This window comes from Bombus bifarius, unplaced genomic scaffold, assembly GCF_011952205.1.
Source record: "Bombus bifarius isolate JDL3187 unplaced genomic scaffold, Bbif_JDL3187 scf7180000009243, whole genome shotgun sequence".
Lineage (NCBI taxonomy): Eukaryota > Metazoa > Arthropoda > Insecta > Hymenoptera > Apidae > Bombus > Bombus bifarius.
In genome coordinates this window covers 1756851-1779294 of record NW_022884989.1, presented here as the reverse complement: position 1 = coordinate 1779294, position 22444 = coordinate 1756851, and the positions used below count along the sequence as shown (strand labels likewise).

At 37.7% G+C, this 22444-nt stretch overlaps 1 protein-coding gene across 4 annotated transcripts in view; it reads left to right on the top strand.

The window, feature by feature from the left end:
- LOC117214754 (FH1/FH2 domain-containing protein 3) overlaps positions 1-22444 on the top strand; it is a 241713-nt gene that overhangs the window by 147614 nt on the left and 71655 nt on the right. For all 4 annotated transcript variants that reach the window (XM_033461059.1, XM_033461062.1, XM_033461061.1 and 1 more), the window contains one exon: positions 9941-9999. In XM_033461059.1, the coding sequence (XP_033316950.1) occupies positions 9941-9999 (59 nt within the window). The remainder of the gene's footprint in view (positions 1-9940; positions 10000-22444) is intronic.

Sequence of the window (22444 nt, the reverse complement as noted above, 5' to 3'; positions counted from 1 at the left end):
TTAATATTGAAGAAATGTTTAATGTTGAAGAATGAATTTTCAGATTATTTCATGCAATCCAAATACCGAAGATGATATTTTTTTAAGAATTATAATGTATTCAATAATAAAACGTAATACAAGACTATGTGTTATTTTCAAAATAAATCTGTCCAACTGTCGTAAATGTCGCTTCAAGTATCGTGATCCTAATTAACATTTAACGGAGCCAACATCCTTGCTCACGTAATATCAAAAAATTGCCAGAACATAACGAGTTTCTGTAACGTCTACCGAGTTGTTTTTCTCGATGTTTCTAATTCATGCAATAGTATAGCATTTCCATGCGTTTAACACGGCTAGCGGGATGGCAATAGCCAATTGGCAGGTTCACGCCGTGACAAAGGGTTACGAATTGGCCGAGGTTCAAGAGCCTTCGTCGAATTTTGTCGAAAGTTTGTTGAATAACACACACGAGAATTCTTCGTACTTTCCTCACTGTTTTCCTCACTGACAATGAGTCAAATTATAATTTGAGTTTTGAGCAAAATTCATATTGAATCAGCGTTGCTTAAATTATCCGCGCGATAGGTGTAACGTATGATTTTCGCGGTCTCCGCAAATTCGAGTTGATTCAAGAACAGAGCTACGACATGCCTCGAACGTGACTCAGGTTTCGCTTAAATTTAGCCCAACTTGCACTTAACTCGGGTTTAACCTAAATACTCGGATTCAGACTTAATTCGAAGATACTTGAACTTCGACTGAAATTTAGATAGCGAATGAAGGAACTCGGCGAGCACGAAGCGAGTTTAAGCCGATTTACGACGAAATTTTCATGACGATTGTTCCACAGATTCGTTAAATGTGGCATTAAGCAGGAAAACCTGTCATTTCATTGGCTTATATGGCCTGCAGCGAAATTGTATTGTACGATAGCATAGAGACAAATAATAATAGCGTATTTTATTAAGAAGTCTTATAATATCTATTATTCCCTACCAATTTACTTACAGAATTTTACAACTTTAATTGAAACAGTCTGGATTTGGAAATTTTCATCGTACAACGGTATCCTAAAGATTTTTGCAAACCGATCGTTTTGAAACTATAGCAAGAGGTTACTCGAAACTTTCAGGAATAAATGTTAGAATATCGAGGCCGTTCTGCTGGAAATTTCTCTCCCTTCGATAAGTTTCGAGTAGTTACATTATAGTTTCCGATAGGCCAATTAGCCCCTGATCCTCGAAAGTTCTGGCTGCTCGAGGTAATTCTGCACGACGCAGCGTGCTTCATGCAGTTTGTATTCGCCTGCGGTTTGACAGCTTGGCATTTTTAATCACCAACGAAATTATGCTCGACTCGTTGAACACACCGTGTGCCTGATAGCTGGGTGGCTTGTTCATGGCCTGAGCTTCCGGTCCGCCTTTCTTCTCACTTCTTACGAGTTCGAAACAAGGGCGTTGAACCGTTTCGGTCGATTCTGTAAAGCACGGATAGGGTCAACGATGATTAATTTATCGATCTGTTTAATTGTTATATCGATGATTCGGTCTTACAGGACTATGTAGAACTTATTGATTATAATATTTATTGCTCTTTGTGAAATTTGTTTTCATATGTATGGTATTGTATTGGAAGATTTGAAACACTCGTTGATTGATAATTGCTTGTCGTTCAAACTTAAATTTATGCAAAGAACGAGTCGTTCGATTTATGAAATTTTTATTTAATAGCAATCTGGCTTGTGAAAGTTAGAATTACTTTTAGAGCTTTCTTTCGCAGTAATCCATCAATTACATAATAATATTAGTAAATTAATAAGTTACGAATAGTGAATTGTATGTTATAGCGCATAATTTTGCAATTCACAACTTGCTGTAATTCTATAAAAACAATTAATTTGTTTTAATTTGTTAAAATTACAAAGAAATTACAAGTTTTTTATTATAGAACTTGTTATTGCGACGCGAAAATGTATTAATTTGTAATTCGTGATTTCTAACGTTTCACTAATAATATTTATTCAGTTGTTTGTGCGAGGAAAAGTGTTCGGGAAGTATAAAGAATTTAATTTATATTTCAAGAGTCTAGAACTTAAGACGTAGAGCCTAGTCTCTAAGTAACTTTCTTCACGCTACTTTTGCTATTACTAGCTAAAAGTGCCGATGAATATGATTGTTATTGACAAGAATGAGTTAATTTTCTATCTCCTTTCTTTCCTATTCGTTACAGGACACTTAAACGTATTACGAAGAATGCGGTATAGACGGTCTAAAAAATATAGGTATATCTATAAAAATAAAATACTCGATATGGTTTGATAATTTAAAGATGAATTTAAAGAAAAGAATATCACGAAAAAAAAGAGTAGCGAAATCACAGAATTAGTCGCGACTTAAAAAAATGGTAACAGAAAGTTCTTATAAATATGATTGATAATAGACTAGATACCAATTACGCAAAGTGGTACATATAAATATCAACAGTGGTTTTGAAAAAGAATACAATTGAAACGAAGCATTTCTAGTCACTAACTTATAGCTGCATCCTTAGTTTCTCTCAGATATACCTTGAATTATGTACATATGTTCTAACGCTTTCCTTTAGATTATAATAAATTATATTTACGTATACGTGCATGCTATTTATAAAACGGGCATAAGTATTTGTGGGAAATAGACAGGAAATAACAGATTCTTACAATCTCAGGCAAAGTATTTCTACATTTATTATTGTAAGAACACGTTACGGTTTATAAAAATGGGAGAAAAGAACTCATTTATTTGATTCTTATCTAATTGGATTAACATCGTTATAGCGGTTCCTTTTACATACATACATACATACATACACGTGTTATGTACTTAAAATGCTTGTATTTCATATTGTAATATGATTATTCCACGTACGGGACCGTCCTTATTTCTACGTGTGAACCAATAAATCTCAGCTCCAAGCCACTATAAACCCATAAGAGACATCGTCTTAATATCACCTGAAGTAGCTCTCGCAACATGTAGTCACCTGATCTCTCTTAACCGTTAACATCTCGCCCAAGCATCCCGCGACTCATCCCGGTAAAAAGACGCTTCTGCCGCGTCTATTTAACGCCACTTCATAACGCTGAAGAGAAATTGGCGCGCGGCAAAGCCGTCGCTCGACGCAAGAGTATCGATAATCGGTACTGGGTGGAAACTTCGCAGACTATCGGTCGCTCCGTTGTCAATTGAAAACCGCTTCGATCCGGAGGTTATCGCGACGAACCTCTTCCTTCGTTCGTTTCTTTTCTCTTTCCCAACCCGTTTCCCTCGATTCCTCCATCGTCGCAGCTTTTTCTTTTTTCCCTTCTCTTTTCTCTCTTCTGGTCCAGTTGCGTCCCCTCGGCAGAGTCGCGATTAATGCGCCATTAAAGGAGATTGGAAATCCTTTCGTCGGGGACTTTCGTCGTCGTGCTTACGGACGGCAAAGTTCCCACGAGCATCGACACACACCGTCCAGGATTTTGCATTCCATTTGCAAGGGAACGTTTCCCCACGGCCACTTTTCATTCTCTCGCGGGTGCACTCGGTGCTGGCGAGCTGCGCCGCACCGTCGAGAGGGTGAGATCGCATTTACATGGAATCTCGAGTCGATCTCGAGGAGCCGAGGCAGCGATACGATCGGCTTGTTTTTCCGGGGCAACCGCAGCTCAACGAGGTTTGTTCGAGAGTCGACCGGAGATCGTTGCCAGCCGGATCGAGCACGCAACAACGGTCGTCGCTACTCGTACAGAAATTTGAGAATGAACCGTGAATGGAGTTGCGGGCGATTTTCGGCGGCTCGAGCAGTTCCATTGTTCGCGTGTAGTTTACGTTTGTGGAGTGTCGAGAAATGGTGGATTACGTTTGTTCGGTTTGCGGGACAGCTGAAACAATTAACGAGGATTTTATGTCGAGCTGATTGCCTGTAAATTGGCTGGTTTGCGCCAAGGTGGAGTAGATGTGTTTCGCTAAAGAGTTGTTTGGTCAGTGTTTACACGTCAATTGAATTTACATACAGCGCTATAAAGAAGAAGACCGCATCGAATTGATAAGACAAATGAAACGACGTTCGTTTTGTTAAAAATTTGTCGTACAATTAAACGTTGCCTGTAGGCAGAAATTCTTTACGTATTTTTAAGCTACGATAAATGGTTCATGTTGTCAAATAAACATCAGGAGGTTTAAACGATCCTCTCGTATACAAAGCAACAATTACGGAGATAGTGCTGCGTCCGAATATTAATGTGTGTAACTGTATTTGATACGTTCACTGGGGCAATTTCATTCTTACTTTACAAGGAAATGAATCGTATCAGATTTGAAAGTACAGGAAGTTAGGGAAGATTCCTTGCCTATATCTGTAACTATCATTGATCAAGTAATAACCCCGGCGAAAATGCAATCTACTTACCAAGCTTGACAGGTTACCATTAATTTCAGGTAAAACCTTCATTCTGAATTTAAATGAAATTTAGATCTCGCGTGCGGCCGGTCTATTCGATTATGATCAAACTTCAAAGTCTTACGTGAACAGACGTGGCAAAGTTCTGCTAGAGAAATTCCCGTGATATGCTCCTTTGGAAGGGATATTTGATGGGGTCTTAAGGAGAACGAGACGGTTAATGACATCGTTTGAAAATTGAGATGATATTTGCTAAAGGCGGTGCATCTAAGGATAAGGAAGTGTATTATAATTGTAAAAGAGAAGGTTATATGATCCTACAGCTTCTAGCTTATCGATTTTATATCGTATTATAATTTATCAACATTGTCGATTAGTAAATTATTATGTAACAGAGCGTAGAATATTAAAAACTAATAATATAAAAAGCAAGTTTAAGTTAGTATAAAATTAAATTTTGGTACGGTTCTTTTTAAAGACGATCCCATATTCTTCACATACTTTTTACCGAAATTTGCCATAAGAACGACTATATGAAAATCGAATTTGTTTAACCAAGCAAGAACCAAGACGTCTTTTACTCTGTACATTATTTACATAAGGTCTCCGAAGCTTGAACCACTTGCCTCTGTAAAGAAGTATTCAACAGTCTGAGATCGCTCGAAGGTCACTGTATGTGTTTGCGCATTCCTTTTCCTGGTATCGATACGAAAATACACCATTTTATTCAAAGATAAAGAATCTGTTTCTCGATGTAAAGAACGTTTCTTGTATCCCTTCTTAGTCAGAAAGAGGAAAGAAATTTTTTCAAATACCACGACTACGAGGATTTATTCAATTTTTATTCATCACCGTAGAAACGGTACGAAATAACATGTGCCACGTTTCTAATGAAAATGATAAAACAACGTAACACATGAAAGTATAACCAGCTACTATCAACGTCCATGAAGTGAACTTTTATAAATCTGTAATCTAATCTATAAACCAGAACTTCGCAAATCTGTTTTTAACACTTTCGTCCATTTCGTCTCGAAACGACTAGACTCAACGACCATTTTCCTTTCGTCTTTTTCGCTGGAGAGAAATCTTAGTACGTTTATACTTCGCCGTTCCGCAAAGCCCACGTTAAATTCAATCCGATTCTTCCCCTACCCTCCACCTACGTATCTTTCGAATAACTTTCGAAACTTCCATCTCGATTCTCGCGAGATCGAGATTCTACTTTCCACGAGCACACGAGCTTGCCCTGTTCGTCCATTGACGTCTGTTGTCGGCCAATTACCGCGGAACAATACGCGGCAATTACGCGAACGAAGATTGAACGCAACGCGAAAAAGAGAACGAAACCGCGGTCTGTTTACGTGGAAACGTAAACGGCGGCGAGGATGTCGTCGGAAGCGAGTCGACTGCCGACATTGAACTTGGCCCCGTGCCGGAAAGTTTTTAATTTATTCGAGCAACCCCTGTCCCCGTGAGTCAACTCTCTTAAGGGAATCCAAGGAGTCGTTCCACGGCTTCTTTTCCCTCGATTCACATGGAAATGGTTTGTTTACGGGATAACCGGGGCCGCGAGGCAAGAACCAAGCCAGGATCAAAAGTTTTGCTGCTGGGCGCGGTTATGATCTCCGGGATTGCTTAAAACTTTGTGATATTTTTCAATCGTGTCTCACCGAACTCCGTAATTCGTGTATTAACGACGCGCCTTTAATCTTCAACGGCTCGATGCTCTTTGATACGGAATAAATCGAGAAATGGAGATTGAATCTTTTGAATTATCTATGCTCGTGATTTAGGATGGATTTTTCTAAATGCGAAGAACATTTTTTAATCTATATTTTTATCCATAATTTCTTAAGATATGTTTCATGGTTTTCGTATAAGACAACTTCTTTCCAAATATATCTGTAATTATTTCGAATCCCGTTGATTCTCTATGGGGTAGGCGTTTTTAGGTGTCAACAATCTATGATATAGTCTTTTAAAAGATGCTGATAGTTTCAATGCGGGAAAGATTTTTCTAGATGTAGAATATATACGCACAAGATGTGGAATACATGTATATATAAATATTATGGTTAAATTTCTGCTTAGAAAACGACATTCCATATACATCAGTCTGGTAGATTATTCCACATAAATTCTATGCTCTTGAAAGCAACGATTCGAAATTAGATGGAGATGCACTTGTGAGATATGTAAATCGCTATTGGAATGATTTATTTATGAAGTATGTAATGCATGCATCATTGTGATTTGTTTCTTATTAATTAACTTGTGATATTCTTAATTATTAACTTCGATATGCTCGTTTATGGAATACTATAGCTCTGTTATGAGTAAAGGAAACGAATAATTATTCTTTCACGTTGCACACACTTTCCTGAAAAAGAGAGTAGGCACTTTAATTCGTGGAAATTCATTTAATTAGGTAACCTATACTTGCACTCGTTTGAAATCAAAAAAAAGGAAAAATTATTCGCATTTTTCTCATTTAAATATATGTGTCCATAAATAGAGATATCTCTGATTAGTAGAACATGGTGCAGCGAATTTTTAGAAACCTACAGTGATGATCATAAAATATTAAATTACATTTGAAAATTAAATTAAATTAAATTAGATTGAAAAATCAGATTACAAAGATCATTATCAAACTCGGGAAAACGAATATGTTGCAAGGATAGAATGGTCTACGATATATAATACGATATAGAACTTATTCTTTAATTCTATTTATTCCATTTATTTAATCATTTGCATAATCCTCTTTATATGGGCATTGAAATTTTGGCCAGATTTTTTATACCCGATGAAAGAGATCTATTTCTTTCAATGGCTAGCTCTAAGGACTAAACTTTAGTACGTAACAAATCTAAATCACACATAGCTTCAAAGTCTTAATGTACTACAGATGCAAGTGTCTCCAAGGACCGAGAGCTAATATTGGAATTTGTAGATTGGAAATTCTACAGGTGCTGGAGGTATTTGGAGTCACCGGAGGTATCAAAGCTACGAGAGGCATTTAGGATGTACGCAAGTTCTACCCGTACCTATGTGAGCCATCCAGAATGTGTTCAGATTCCAGGATTATTAAACCTCTATGAAATATCGAAATATTTCTGCTGTCGTGGAAAGAAGGCTGGTCGCAGCTTTAAACGTTGCAAGATTAATAAGTAGCCAGCATTTTTAGAATCACGAAGGATTTAGGTTTCAGGAAGCATTAGAGTCTCCCAAATTCTCCAAATTCAAAGGTTGTCGAGAAAGGTTTCCAGAGTCTAGCGACGCAAAGGAGCCATAGTCTTCAAGGTTCCAGGGTACCAAGGTATGCCAAGGGTGCTCGAGATCCTAGGATCGTTGAAGCATTAATATTGCTAAGATTACAATGTACTTGAGAATTTTGATGCTTGAGAAACAAACGTTAATGCCTTCGTTACTCTCGATTATTGACGATCATGGATGTTTCTGACCTCCGAATATTAGAACTTCCGTGATCCACTTGGATCGGACTTGGATAGCCTGAAATCTGGGAATACTTGATACAATCTCGCAATTAGTAGAAGTTGTGTTGACCCGTGATGAGAGTAATCTGTGATTCACATACGTCTATTATATTCTACGAATATATCAAATTATATTATGTCTATTTTATTCCTGAATTTTGGTATTGCTACGATCAAACTTTACTTGGAATTGGGCTAGCGATAAAATGTTACTTTCTGCAAACTCGCGTACATACAACACTACTAGACAAAACCATGGAATTATTTTCTTAATTTTACTTGTACTAAATTTCCCGCTAATCTGTATTAATTCAAAATTAATGTTATAGTATAAATTTCAATAGTAACTTTCTTTAATTTGATAGATTCTCGTCGAACAAGTTGCCTAAGGTGATAAAAAATCTATGCTGTCTTCTCGTTAAATTTTTCAATTTTATACTGTACGTATTCAATGCTTCCAAACTTCTGACTAACAGAGAAATTAAGAAAATGAAAAAGAATCAAAATCTCAATTAAGAAACTTTTCCTTTCTTATTAATTAACGATAATAAAACCACTACTTCCCCAATATTTCTGTAAATAATATCTTTGACATTACACACTAGAATTTGGACTAGTTTTACATACGCAACGTCAAACGAAATACATATGCAAGAAGTTAACCAAATGTAATTCCTAAGCACAATGCACACAGCTTTACTTTTGTCTCGCAAGAATCTCACCCCCTTCCTAAACACTCCAGCGTTTCTAGTATGTACAGTTGCGGCGATGCACACAGCTCGGCATTAGAAAAACGATTTCTCATCACGGCTTTGAAATTTTCATGAAGACAGCGTACACAATCGCGCTTAATCGGGGATCGATCTCCGGAGACCCTCGCGCTCGCGCTAGAATCGCGGCCGGTGCAGCGTGTTCCGCGAACGACGGGGCATTTGCACACGACCACGTCGCCCCGTGTCTCGGTCTTCGCTACGTACGTGTTTAGCTTGTGGGAAAAGCAAAACGCGTAATCGCGCTCCGTCTCGCTCGTTTAACGAGCGGAAACATTATTAACGCGCGCGTACGTAGCCGACTTTTTTGCCCCGGATGTGTTTGACGCTCGCTCATGCCGCCGCGCCGGTGTCTTCGTCTTCTCTCTTTTCTGGTCTCCTCTTCGTTCTCCCTGGCACCCCTCGTTCTTTTTTCCTTGTTCTTCTTTCTCGTCTTCTCGTCCTCGTCTGAAATCCTTTGTGCACGCGGTCGCCGTAGTTTCTCAGGGACGCGTGGCGTGGGAAGGTTCGCAGGGCCTTAAAGTTCGCCGCGACTAGCCAAGGTGCACGAGGCAGATTCCGAGCGGAGCCACTCTAACCCAATTCGTGTCGCGCCGAGTCGCGCGTTCTATACGCCGCGCCGGTGCAAGCGTTGTGCAAGCGCTCACGCAGCCTCAATTAAGTAATTACCGACCGGCAGGCTCGATTAATTCACAACGAATAATTAGTATCGGCCTATCGTCTAAGAGGTAATTACACGATGTCCCGATGATTTTTCAGCCACGGGCACCCGCGGCGTTCTTCGAATGCTTAACCCATTTTTTGACGGGCGTGTTATTGGTTAGTACTACTGGATCAGGAAATGGCCAAGAACGTGTTGAAAATTGAGACACAGTTGGCCGATATGAAAGATTTGCTAATATGGTGACGCATAAAAGTACTTGGTCGCTTGAAAAATACACGGGGAAAACGTAAGAAGTCTACTTTTGTTGACTTTATGATTCTGACATCACCTCGCTATGATTAGGTTCATCCATTAAGTTCAGAAAATACAATTCTCCTAAAAGTAAATGACGCATTTATGAAATTTTGCGAACGATATCAATTTTATAACAATCGACGTTTATTTAATTATTCATAATTCTAATTCAAAGAACAGCGTTTGCTTATACTATTTAAATTATAAATATATAATATACAAATTTTGAATAGTTAACCCTCTGTCAGTTTTGCATTTGCGACTACACGATGATTAATGCCATTCTCTATTTTTCTCTGTTACAGCCGAAAAAATTCGATCGTACTCAGGACACAGCTGTCTGTGAGGGTGCATACTATCATAGGTGAGTACATCCGAGACTCGATTCGAATCTAGCCACAGGCTCCCACGATCCACTTGGATGGATCATCCGATTCACGACGATTCACCGACCTCTAACCAGCATCGCTGGGTCAAATCTTGCTCCACTTACTGCGTTTCGGTCCGATGATCGATAAAGAATCGTTAGCCACATAGGAAATATCATTTTCTCGAATCATTGACACTGATTCATGAATCGTCCATATAATGATGATCAAACGTGAGAGGTTAGATGTACATAGGTATATCCGAGGTTCAAGAGATTGGGATTATTAGTTGTAAAAATAATTAAAAATTCTTTTAGGAATATAAAAGTGAAACTGTTTAGGAAATGGAATATTTTTAGTTTTTTTACTATTTGTTTGAATATTTTTTTTAGTTTTATTGAAAATATTAATATCCCCGATAAAATATAGTCTTTATTTATCTTAACTTTTGACATTTTATTAAAAAGTATTAAGTTACGATTTTAATGAAAGTTCATTTAATATAACTCCAGTCAAATTTTACCATACAAGAACGGTGAAATATTTCGCTGATAAATTTGAAAACAATATATCTTTTATTCAAGTTGTACGTGATTTCAATTTTTTGATCATAAAATTCATATCACGTTACGATAAATAGGTATATTTATGTTAGTCTTGTATATTACACGGATAAATATATATCATATTAATACATTGCAATAGGTAATTTATAATTACATAGAAAAGTTATACGAATCGATAATTTTAACCGTATGATTATCGCTAGGTTTCTGCAAACGATTTTCCTGCCATGTTAAATCCAACTAATTATCGCGTAAAGGATATCGTATGAAACAACATCGAATAAGCTTTCGTTCGTTTTTACTCGAGCATTTGCAATATACTAGACGATAAACATTGTATATGGATTCAGTGACAGTCGCAGTGAATTTTATTGAATCAGGATCGAAGGATCATTAACTGAAACGTTTTGTCCTTTCGTCATTCATAAATAGCGGATAATCAAATTACACGTCTGAAATCCGCGTTCGTCAACAACCAATGACACGGATTGTATCATATTGTGTGATTATCGTCCACCAAGGAGACCCGAATCAATTTTCGAAAGAGAACGAGTCACGAACCCCTATAGCCGGCTCGAGGAAAGATCTAATGTAACGTTACTGTCCGAGATATGTAATTCTTTTTGATGAAAACGTCGCACAGAGTAATGACCAGTGTATAAAGTGCAGAACAGTGTAGCAGCGACAAAAATCGGCCTAGGGCTTCGCTAGAGAGTACAAGCCATTAATCACCGTGACAGGTGATGGTTAACCACGCAATGTCGAATAAAAACTGTGCCCGCTGACCGCGATGCAGTTTCTTTTTCAACCCGCGACTCATGCAGCGAATGTGACTTCGCAATGGAGAATAATTGTGTAAAGGCAATCGTTGATTATATGAACACTTTTCATTTTGAATACGTGATCATACAGTTGATATTAACATTCTTCTTTCATTGTCGTTGATGGAATAATTCGATGGGAAAATAGAGTGGTAGATACGATATATAGTTAGATATATTACCCGCTGTAATTTATAATTCGTCATGGCAATTTATTTTTATATAATATGCCGCACGGATTTATTTATGTAAGCATAAACTGTATTAAATAAGCGGAATAAATAATAAAATATAATATTAATCGTTAACTAATGTGTCGAAATTAAATATCGCTAAAAATTGTATGTCGAAGTTTCAATAAGAAATTGAGTATTTCGATCGTAATATTTCATCTTTTAATTATTGGTAGATTAAACTGATTGTCATGGTCCCCACGATCTCATTGTTGTTTCGATAAGTAAAAAGATTTTCATTTTCTATATGTAATTGCCGAGCAGAATTTTGATTTAATCTAAATAGAAGTGAAACTACATTTTCTCGTTGTCAAAAGCCAACCTCTTTCATTTCCTAGCAGTTCGAAAAAAAGGTAGAGGAGAAATAACAAAAAGCAGAGAACCCGTACCTTCCCCAATCACAGGATGACTCGCGAATCCAATTTAACGTTCTTTTCACCATTACAAAGCATTACGTACCAACGACGAATCCTTTTTCCCGATTCAACCAGGAAAAGTATGTCGGAAGGCCGAGTGCTTAACAATACACCCCGTTGAAACGTAATTGGAAAAGCGATTACACGAAGTTAACCTCGTCGAAATTACTAATTCCATTAAGCAATTACAAACATTCTCGAATCGTTTCCGCACATTCTACGCGATATAATATTTTTGTGGCAACGCATTCGTAATTATTTCGGATTTGTCGCTATCGTTGTCTACGTCATCTTCGTCGTCGGGAGCGTCGTCGTGGAACGACTGAGGAGAGGCGTTCTCGACGCTCGGGGCGGTTGGTCGGCCCCGTTAAATCATAATATTACCGAGGAAAATTGAATCGTGCGGCACGCGACGAGATTTCCCGCTAAAATCACCGTGAAAATGGGTCTTCGCCGGTTCTTCGTGCTGTCGACGAAAACGTAGCCGTGTCGCCTTTTTCTGGCGCACAGAGAAAGAGGGGAAAAAAAGATTGATCGCCGCGAGGCGATCAAGCCAGCACCGGCGAAACATCTTATTTTGTCAATCCCCGGGAAAAGACGGCGGCCGGTCGGTCGAGTTGAAATTCAACGAGGCGGGAGGAAAAAAATGTAATAAATGATCGGTTGTTACGACGGCGCCTGGCGATGCAGAAGCGTGATTCTATGTTACTTTTTGTCCATGTTAAAATATTTTCTCTCCGCGAGATTTAAATATTAAATCGCAAATGTAGAGACGTTGGATTACCTTTAGATGTTAAACGTAGAAGTTTTTGTACGTTTTGTATATGATTTTATCTTCAACATTTTTTTCTTTTTTTTTTTTGTTAGTATTTTATATAATTCGAGCTTGATTTATGTAAGATCGTCGCGGTATGTTCTTTTTCTCTCCCTCTTCATACATCTTTTCTCATGGAAATTTGAATATTCCATTTCGTACATATTATATTCATATAATTTTTAAATATTGCACGTAGAATCTTTTACACATATAGTATGTATTTTTATTTCCAACTTATCTCTTATTCGATTTCCATTATCGGTGATCATTATCATTTATCTTTGTCTCATTTGTACGTTCTTACAAATTACATAACACTTTAAACCGAAAATCGAACTGCACGAACTTTCCTTCCATCTACTGTATATACATATATTCATTAATCTGTTTTTACAACACAAAAACGAGTAATTAAAGGAACGGAGGCGAGATGTTTCCCAAACGAGCGTCGTAATCTCGCAATTTGGAGTTCGTAAAATTCGGTTAAGTGAATTCTGGTTTCTTTTGAAACACAACGCTCACAATAGCCGATTCTCCTCATTATTTTTTAACGAACAGAGAGAGATTTATTTCCCAATATATTCCGTACGAGCTCCTGATCGTCGATAAAAAGTTGTGGCGCGAATTTTATCGCAACGCGTTGTTATTTCAGTCGAGAGCGTGACTGCGTTGCCTTTCGTGCTGTAGCATATTGTGCCGATCTATGTGTGTGCTTGTACAAGTGTAACCGATCTAACTAAGTGTAATCGTGATTGTCCTCATATTCGAGTGCATTCAATCTTGAGTATGTTGTTGCATCAAGCGCGTGCGTCGTGAAATTTAAGTCTGTCGAATAGGAATTACTCAAACGAACCTTTATACATACGTATCGCGTTTTCCTTTACACCAAAACCGTCATCTTGAATCTTGAGTTAAGAACACTATTTAAATACTGTTAGTAACTGATTATTATTCGGTAATATACGATTGACAATGTGTTAAGACTGCTGCGTTCGTTGGTTCATTTCTGATTGACAATTGCGTTCTTCTATGTTGAAATATCTTTTAGGCTTGAAAATGAAATGGAAAACTCTTCATTAATATATATATATATATTTTGAAATCATTAAAAGTCTTTGTTGAAACGAGAGTAAGAACGTGACGCAAAAGTCAAAGAGCGCAGCAGGTTTAAAACGGATCTTTGATGAAATATTTCGAAATTTCTAATAGAATGCATAATAGGAGAATATTCTTTGGTTTTTATTAATTGACAAAATTATTAAATGACGAATCTCGGAAATGCAAATTTGAAAAATAATTCTGTAACAAGTACTAGTTGCAATCTTCACGTATGGTGATGAAAATCTTAATTCTACTATCTTGACTTATTTATAAAGATAAGATAAACGTACAAAGATTAAAAAAGAAAACGCCCAAAGCATATGCACGCAAAATTTGTTGTTTTAAATTTACTATCGATGTAAGCAGGAATGTACACATAAATTCCAGATTTAAACGTTTGAAAATCTATTTACTAGAATCATTTTTATTTTGAACAAACTTAAACCAAACGATCGAAAAATGTAAAAGTTCGTTTACGATGAAAATATCAAAATAACACACTAATATATCGTTTGTCGGTCTTTTGTCACAGCGTTACGCGCATTGACTCGTGGAGAAGTTGACTCAACGGCAACGTTGCGTTTTTAGTAGAAAAATTCTTTCCTCTGAAATAGACGGTAATTAAACGGACGTTAAAACGTGATAGAGTTTCTTAGCGGGTGCTCGTTCAGCTTGTTATTACGTTTGAAATCGGTCGTCCGGCTACCTCTAATTACATGCGTCCGTCTGAGAGAAGCTAAGGAGGTGACGAGTAATTAAAAGTGATGAAGTTGTTGTCTAGAATGTCGGCGACGAGATGGACGTACGGGTTTTTGCAAATTGAGTCGAAGCATCTGTCGCTGTAATGAAAAGAAACGTGTTAAGTTACGAACAGTTTGATATGTACAATGAAGCAATCTTAGCAAGAATCTAAAGGAAACTTGATGACTTTCTTTCCCGTAGCACTTGTTGCTAGTTAGAATATATATATATATTGAAAATTCTTATTACAATTCTCAAATGGAATAACTTTATTGTAACAAAATACTCGTTAATTTAAATAATTTTCTCCTGTTGTTTAAGGACTTTAAATTTAGATGTTTGGTCTTCTTTCTTATTTATTAAATGTAATAAAATAATTTATCATCATGGCCTTCTTGCACAATTGAAGTAACATCACTCGTGAAATTTTACAAATTGCAGATTGTTAGGTTACAATAAATGAAATTACGTGTGTATAAATGCTCTCGCCGTAGCAGTGACAATTTAATAAAACAAATAAAGCTTTACACGTTAATTTTACAAATTACAAACCATCTAATTGCCCTGTTGTTCCATTTACTATAAAACAGCAAAATTGTGCAATAGAAATTTATAACTTGGATACAATTTATCGATCCTTGAATGTTATTAGTCATCGTATAAGAGAGTCCAGCATTGCATTGTAATCCAAACAAACAAGGTTGTTGGCTTGTTCAAATTCAATATACAGAAATAAACAATTATCCTTTCCTTATAAATTAACAAGAAAAATACACAATATCTTTGGCATTTATCTTTACAATATATATAAATAATCGCTAAACTTTCGAGTAACTGATTGAAATAACTGGCTATCTCAAATAACTCTATCGTTGGTTGATACAATTATTATCTGCGCAAGCAAAAAACCACAGAGTATCGACGACAAAGAATCCTTCAGAATGAAATTGCTCAATCGAACAACTGGAACCGAGTTCCCAATCGTTTTCCACGGTCCGGGAACAAAAAATCGTTCAATTATCGTAGAATTCGATCCTGCACGCGGTCTCGCTAAACCAATTAAGCAACGCTGGGAAATGAGTCTACCATGTCGATCGCAGAAACAGAAAACGCTAACTAACCGCTGCGCGATTCAAGTTTGGCAAATCGAACGACACGAAAACCTCGGGCTCGCGTCTGGTCGTCCCGCAGAATTCACCTGCGGGCCGTAGCCGTTCGTTGAACCCTACGAAGTTGGTGGAGGAGAGATGATCGAAGGTCCAGAATAAGCGGCTGAAAAAAAGAGGAGAACGAAAAAAGAAAAGGGCTGAGGAAGGAGGAGCGGAAGCCGACGTGGACTGTGTCGTTTTACATATTTTAACGGTGCTTCGTGTACCTTCGTCTCTCGCGAAACCTGTCGGCCCTTTCGCTTATTCTCGATATTTCGTCGTTTCCTGGCCGCGTCTATATTTCAACGGCACCACGGCCTGTCCACCCTCGATGAGGGGAACGGCTGTCTTTAATACGGATGATTAAAGCAACGTAAATCATCGGAGGCGTGTCTACTGCAATTGTTCGATTTCTTTAATTGCTGATTCGTGACACACGGGATTGAATAATTCCAGTGCCTTCGAGCAAATTGAATCCTTTAATTCGCGAGTTGTGCAACTTTCTTCTTCTTCGTATTTAAGATATAGCATGGTGTACTTGCATTCTACCTTGTGGAACTTGTTCAGATTTATTGTATTATACTTGTATTCTTATAATTGAAAGATTTGTAATAATGCAAACATAGGCTCAATATTTAAATAATATTTGTTAGAAGAGAAAGAAAAGTATCGATGTCATACTTAAAAGCGCAAAGGTTTATTACTACGAATATTAGTTGTCTATAAATTTCAAGTACGTTTGAATCAGTAATTTGATTTTCATTGATTTTGAATTGATTCTTCTTGGTTTACACAAGTTCCTTTATTTATTTTTTATTTAGAAGTTAGTGAGTTTCGCAAGACTAGTCTGAAAGGAAATTGAAATTGAAATTAAATTGAAATTTACAGAATTTATTCCCGAGTACTTTATTTTTTCGTCCTTTCGAAAGATCTTCTTTAATACTTCGCTCCCTTCTTTTCGGTCGCAGAAAAAAAGGATATAAAATATATTTGTACGGTTCTACTAATTGAGTACACCATTCATTTTCTCTTTCGCACGTTCCAGATTCAATTTTCTATCATTCCGTTTTTTTTTGTACGTTTCATAATTATAGGACAAATATTTTTTTCCCGCGCAAATTACACAGAAGTTCCTTATAGGCAATAAATTGGACATACTTTTTTTCTCTCCTTAATTCGTCCGTTGGGCAAAAACAATCGTTTCACTGGTCATCGATCGACGAGTGGGCAAAATGGCCTCGTGTAATGATTTGCTCGTTTTAATTTTGCCCTGGAGCAACGCCAGTTCCTCTTGTAAAATTTTCGATCCCGTTATTAGTAATTCGCTCGTTAATAATCGAGTTCTCTGCGGTCTCGTCCATTGGACAAGGCCACGGAATTTAGCGTGTTCGCCAAACTCATGTTCGAACAAAATTTTCTTAAATTTAAATACGAACCACTATACACATCAGAAACCAGATAGAATCATCGATTCCTAATTAATGGGCAAACTTAGAACACCTTTGATACGAACGACTAACTAAGATAATAATCGTAAAAGCCGCGAATCTTCCGTTGAAAATGATGATAGTCGATATGGATTATCATAATTACTAAGGAGAAATTTTGATCCTTTAGAAAGTTAGTACGATATTAGTGGTGTTAGTTGTAAAGAAGCACAGATCCTCCGCTGGAGATTACGTTAATGTAATTTTAATATCGTTATAATCGCATAAATGAATTGTATAAGTGGTGGTTTCGATAGGTTTGCCGTTAATATTAGTAATTATAAAAATTGTAGATCTCCAGTAGAGATTACGGTAATCGCCGGCAATTAATGCAAGAACAGAAGAAGACTCGCTGTAGGAAACGCTTCCAAAGTGAGCTATGTTTCGCACGCATCACGCGACACGTGGAATCGGATTTCGTACACCCTCAGCAACTCTAGTCTGGTCTATCCGGCCTTGAAATAGACTTCATCTTTACCGTTTTCTTGGCATTCTCTTTGCATGTTGAAATTCTCGTCAATTACGGAGATACTTTGCGAATTTATTTGTCTTCGCTGTCGTAAAGCTCCGCGTCGTTTGGATATGCGATGTTAGCGATTTAATTTATTCATTTTCTTTGTTTTTTCTTCCACGTGGATTTGGATAGTTGATTTCAAAAATATAAATAATTACAACCAATTGAATATCGATCTACATATTCCAGCTATTTTTACACTAGAAGATTTCAAAGTATAAAACGATTAATCGATCCTGAAAATTTAATTTTTTTTCTTACGTTGTCTTCCATTTTACCGAATCATTTTCCATGAAAATTCTTATAGTATACTCTTTTTCGTTTTCCTCTTTATCATAGTATCTTCCTGTAACTTAATTTTTTTACATTTTATCTTTATTAGAAAATTTGTTGGGAAATACTTGAATATTTATTCAGTTTGTTCGAAAATGTTTAAAATATTCCTGTCTTAATTTGAATAATTCTTTTTGCAACTGCCTCTCCTTTGTATTTTAGTCTTCAAAAATTTAGTTGAACATACTACAATTTTAAAATTAGGGCTATATTCTTGTATCAATACATTCGATTAATTAAAACCTTGTGTGGTATAATTACGGAGTTGGTAACTGGTCGTTTATGTGAGCAACGAGCATGTTCGCCGCTGCTTAAGATCACACCAAGCGTAACATAGTCGACACCTCGCGTTTTGCGCGCCATTTTCTTCCTAGCGCCACTCGCAAAATTCCTCGTCTTACAGGCAAATAACTGCTATAGAAGTTCTCCATTTTTTGCGTTTTCGACATACTTAGCCTCCTCCGACAGAAATAGTCCGTTTGAAATCGTCGTTCTTTCTTTAAAAATACGAACATGATTATAGAGAATGGTAGTAAAATCAGTCGAGAATTTGACGATTTCTGGTAAACATCTTTATCGCCATATTTTCCATGTTGAACATTTTCCTATTTGAAAGAAATTTTAGAAATTTCGGCATACACCTGTCGGATGAAATTGTAATCTCCGACTTTTCTTATTCGTTTGAGTATTAATAGCGACGAATTAAAAACCGAGTGACGTTAGCCAAAGTGAATTAGTCATAGCGAATTAATGAAACTACGCAATAAAAACCGTGATTCGACGTCCTTTTCAGCTTCACCTGTAATTATCATCGACTAGCTAATTCAACAATATCAAAGGAAATCAGAAAACTCGCGGAGACCATAACGATTACCCCAAACTCGTATACAAGGACGTTCTCGCTTTCTCGATTTTTAGTGTCGTAACGACGCACTACACTGGCACACGCTACCTAACGTAGAAACTCAATGGAAAAAGGATCCAGCGGAGTTGCAACGCGGCGTTACGAACCAGTGAGCTTGCTTAACGTCTCGAACAGAGAGGAACCGACGTTCGTAGGGTAAAAAGAGACAGGTTTCTGCTTATATGGTCACTGATTACGAAGGGGCCAAGGGCCCGAGGGCCTTGGGACCGCTATTCTTAGAAGATGGGTCCTTCCACCTCTCTTTCTCGAACTCGTTGCTTCCTTATCTTCCTTCTTCTTCGTCCTCTTGCCTTATGCTCCTGTCTACTTTTCTCTCTCGAGCTACTCCCTCGGCACACTGCTCGATTCTGACTCTTTCGTCTCGTACGCGGCCCCTACAGCGATTCCTAATTACTTGTGCTCGCATACGTCCGTCTCTGTTTCACCCTTTACCTCTCCCCTTTAGGCCGTAACAGGCCGGCATGCATAATGCATTTAAAGATCGCGTGATAGCAGTCGATTATGCGGTCGCGCGGGTCTCCTTTTCCGCGAAAGGAGTCGCGAATTGGGATCCGTAAACCGTGAGTCGAAGAACACGAGGGCGTGGTCGCGCGAAAGAAAGAAACACAGACGAGCAGATAAGACCGTATGAATGAAAACGATATTTTCTTTCGTTCGAGCAAACGAGACCGATGATACGCTTTGTGTCGCGAGCTGCCGCCGTTGCAAAACTGTGCGGTTGAATTTTTCTCGAATCGCGCGTATTCGGGTATAGCGTGGATTTTAATTCGAGAAAGAACCGAACCGAAGGAATAAGATAAAATTGAACACGTTTAGATAAAGGCAATGTAAAAACGAGAAATGCCAACTGGGTGAAATTCGAGATTAGAATCAGAAAATCTTTTTACCACGGATATTTAAAAAGCTGACCGGTGTGCGCCGACGACACGATGGAAGTTTTGTATTTGCGGTTAAAATGCGCGGTTACGTGAGTTCGATGAAATTTCTACACACAAATAGTTAGTTACGTCAATTGGACGAAAGTTTAGTCGGAATTGTTCGGTTAAGTCTGTCGGATGGAAATTCTACTGCTAATGTTATGTCGATTTGACGGGAAGTTCTGCTTGGAAATGTTCGGTTGCGACGTTCGACGAAAGTTCTGCTCACAGATCCTTAGCAGCCGTTTCAATTTGGCAGAAATTCTACTTACATTCCAGTGGTTGCGTCGCTTGTCATCAAGTTTTGCTTACAGATGTTTCGTTACCGTGACTTAAAGAATATTTCGCTGATAGTTGTTTAATCATATAGTTCGACAAGATCTTACGTTACTCCGATAAATCAATAATAATAATTTCATTCTCGTAACACGCGTAATATCGTAACTGATCGTTTGGAATCAAATTCTAAACGAGAAATTCGTTTTTTTACGGATATTCGTTGAAACTTCCATAAAACAGAAATACCCGTTTCAAAATATGCAAATCGAGTACATTTGTCAAGAACGTCCGAGATTTTCACGCGTTAATCCGTGACGGCACTTCCTGTTTCGCGATAAACGTTCACGTCCCGTTATTTTGTCAAGCGTTCACAAAAATTCAAAGGAATCTACACGGTCGATAACGCGATGTATATCTAACGCGTAAGCTTCACGGTCGGTTCTATGGTAATTCATGCCGTATCGTTGGAGAGATAGCCAAAGTCGAGGACGAAAACCGATAAATTCTCAGAGTCGAAATCCTTGAACGGAGCGACTCGTCCTTGCGAGTTTGCGAAATTACGCAGAGTCGTGGGTATGGAAATTAGCTCAATTGCACGACCGGCTCGGGTTTCATAAAAATCCGGCAAGGTTCGCGGTTTGCGTTTCCCTGTTCCTTTTGCACGCCACTTTCCATTCCACGTCTTTTTCTCCGACGCTTTTTGTCACTTTATGGCGGCTGTCGCATACCATTGACGATTTTATTTAATCGAGAGCGAACGACGCTGAAAGATATTCCTCGCCGGCTCTAGAAGAAATAATCAAATAATCTGTGCGTTAGGAAAAACACTCTACGTGAGAATTTATTCGATGAATTTATGTTAAATTATATTTTCTTAATAATTTGGATCGTTCTCGTCGCTAGATTAATTTTAATCTCACCTAAACAACTAGAAAATATTTGAATTAATTTTAGTTTTACACGTTGATTTCACGTACGAGTGATCGAACTTTGAAACGTATTTTCGAATTGTAATGCAAACCACGGATTTATTTGTTTCGTTCTTTCTTCCTCGGGATCTTTTCTTTTTTAATATGAACGTACTTTTCTTAGCATGAATGTGATATCGAACGTTGAATAAGTCATTGAATCTTAATGACTTTTTCACGCCTGTGGAATTAATCAACGTCTATTTTTTCTCGTTCGAATATGCGAAGTAATTCTGCATCCGTATAATTCTCGCATTAATTTTGCCAAACATTAATCACCCTATGCCATCTGTCGTAATCCTTCTTTGACATAAAATCGTATTAACGATAACTTTTAATATCAATAAAAAGAAACCAATTCATCAAGTCAGAAACAAAATAAGATTTTCAACGTGCACGATAGAATTACAGATTTCTAAACGATTCTTTTTATTAAGCGTTTAAAACCTCATACAGAGATTATTTCAACTGTACAAGGATTTTGCAGAAAAATTTGATCCCTGTCAATATTTTTGTTCGTCGCTGTACCGATTTGGATACCGGGCAATCGATTACTACACCGTATCGTAATCGTTATACTTCTCTCTGTTCTCTCGCACAATTTACCACAAACGTAAAATATTCTCCTGCTAATTATAATCGCTATTAAGTAGCTCGTAATCAGCGTTCGTAGCTCGTAGTTGCAGTTCACGATAATCGAACAGCAACCAGATTGTAACAAGCTTGCGTCCGGTATAATGGAACGGTCAACGCGTCGCAGATGAAATTATTCGCCCATTGACACCGATACAAGCAATTATCAACATTCGTGCTGTTCGATAGAGCGTGCATCCGAGCATGCACTGCTCGAAACCGTAGAATCAGTGTATCACGAAGCGAGAATGGAGATTGGACGCGTAAAATTGACACGGACAGTTTCCGGTTTTCCTTTCTTTATTCCACGACGTCGTGTATTTCTTCGATTTTTCCCAGAGATAATGTATTTTCCGATTTTTCGCCGTACGAACACCGAGTAACACGGTCTCTGTATCCCTCTCTGCCTCTTCCTCTCTCCTTCTCTCTTCACCCTCTCTTTTATGCACGTTTATTCTTACTTCTTTTAACCTGTTTTCCCTCTTGCTCGCACTTCCTCTGGATTTCCAGCAGGCTGGAAAATCTCTCGGCGACCGCCGAGT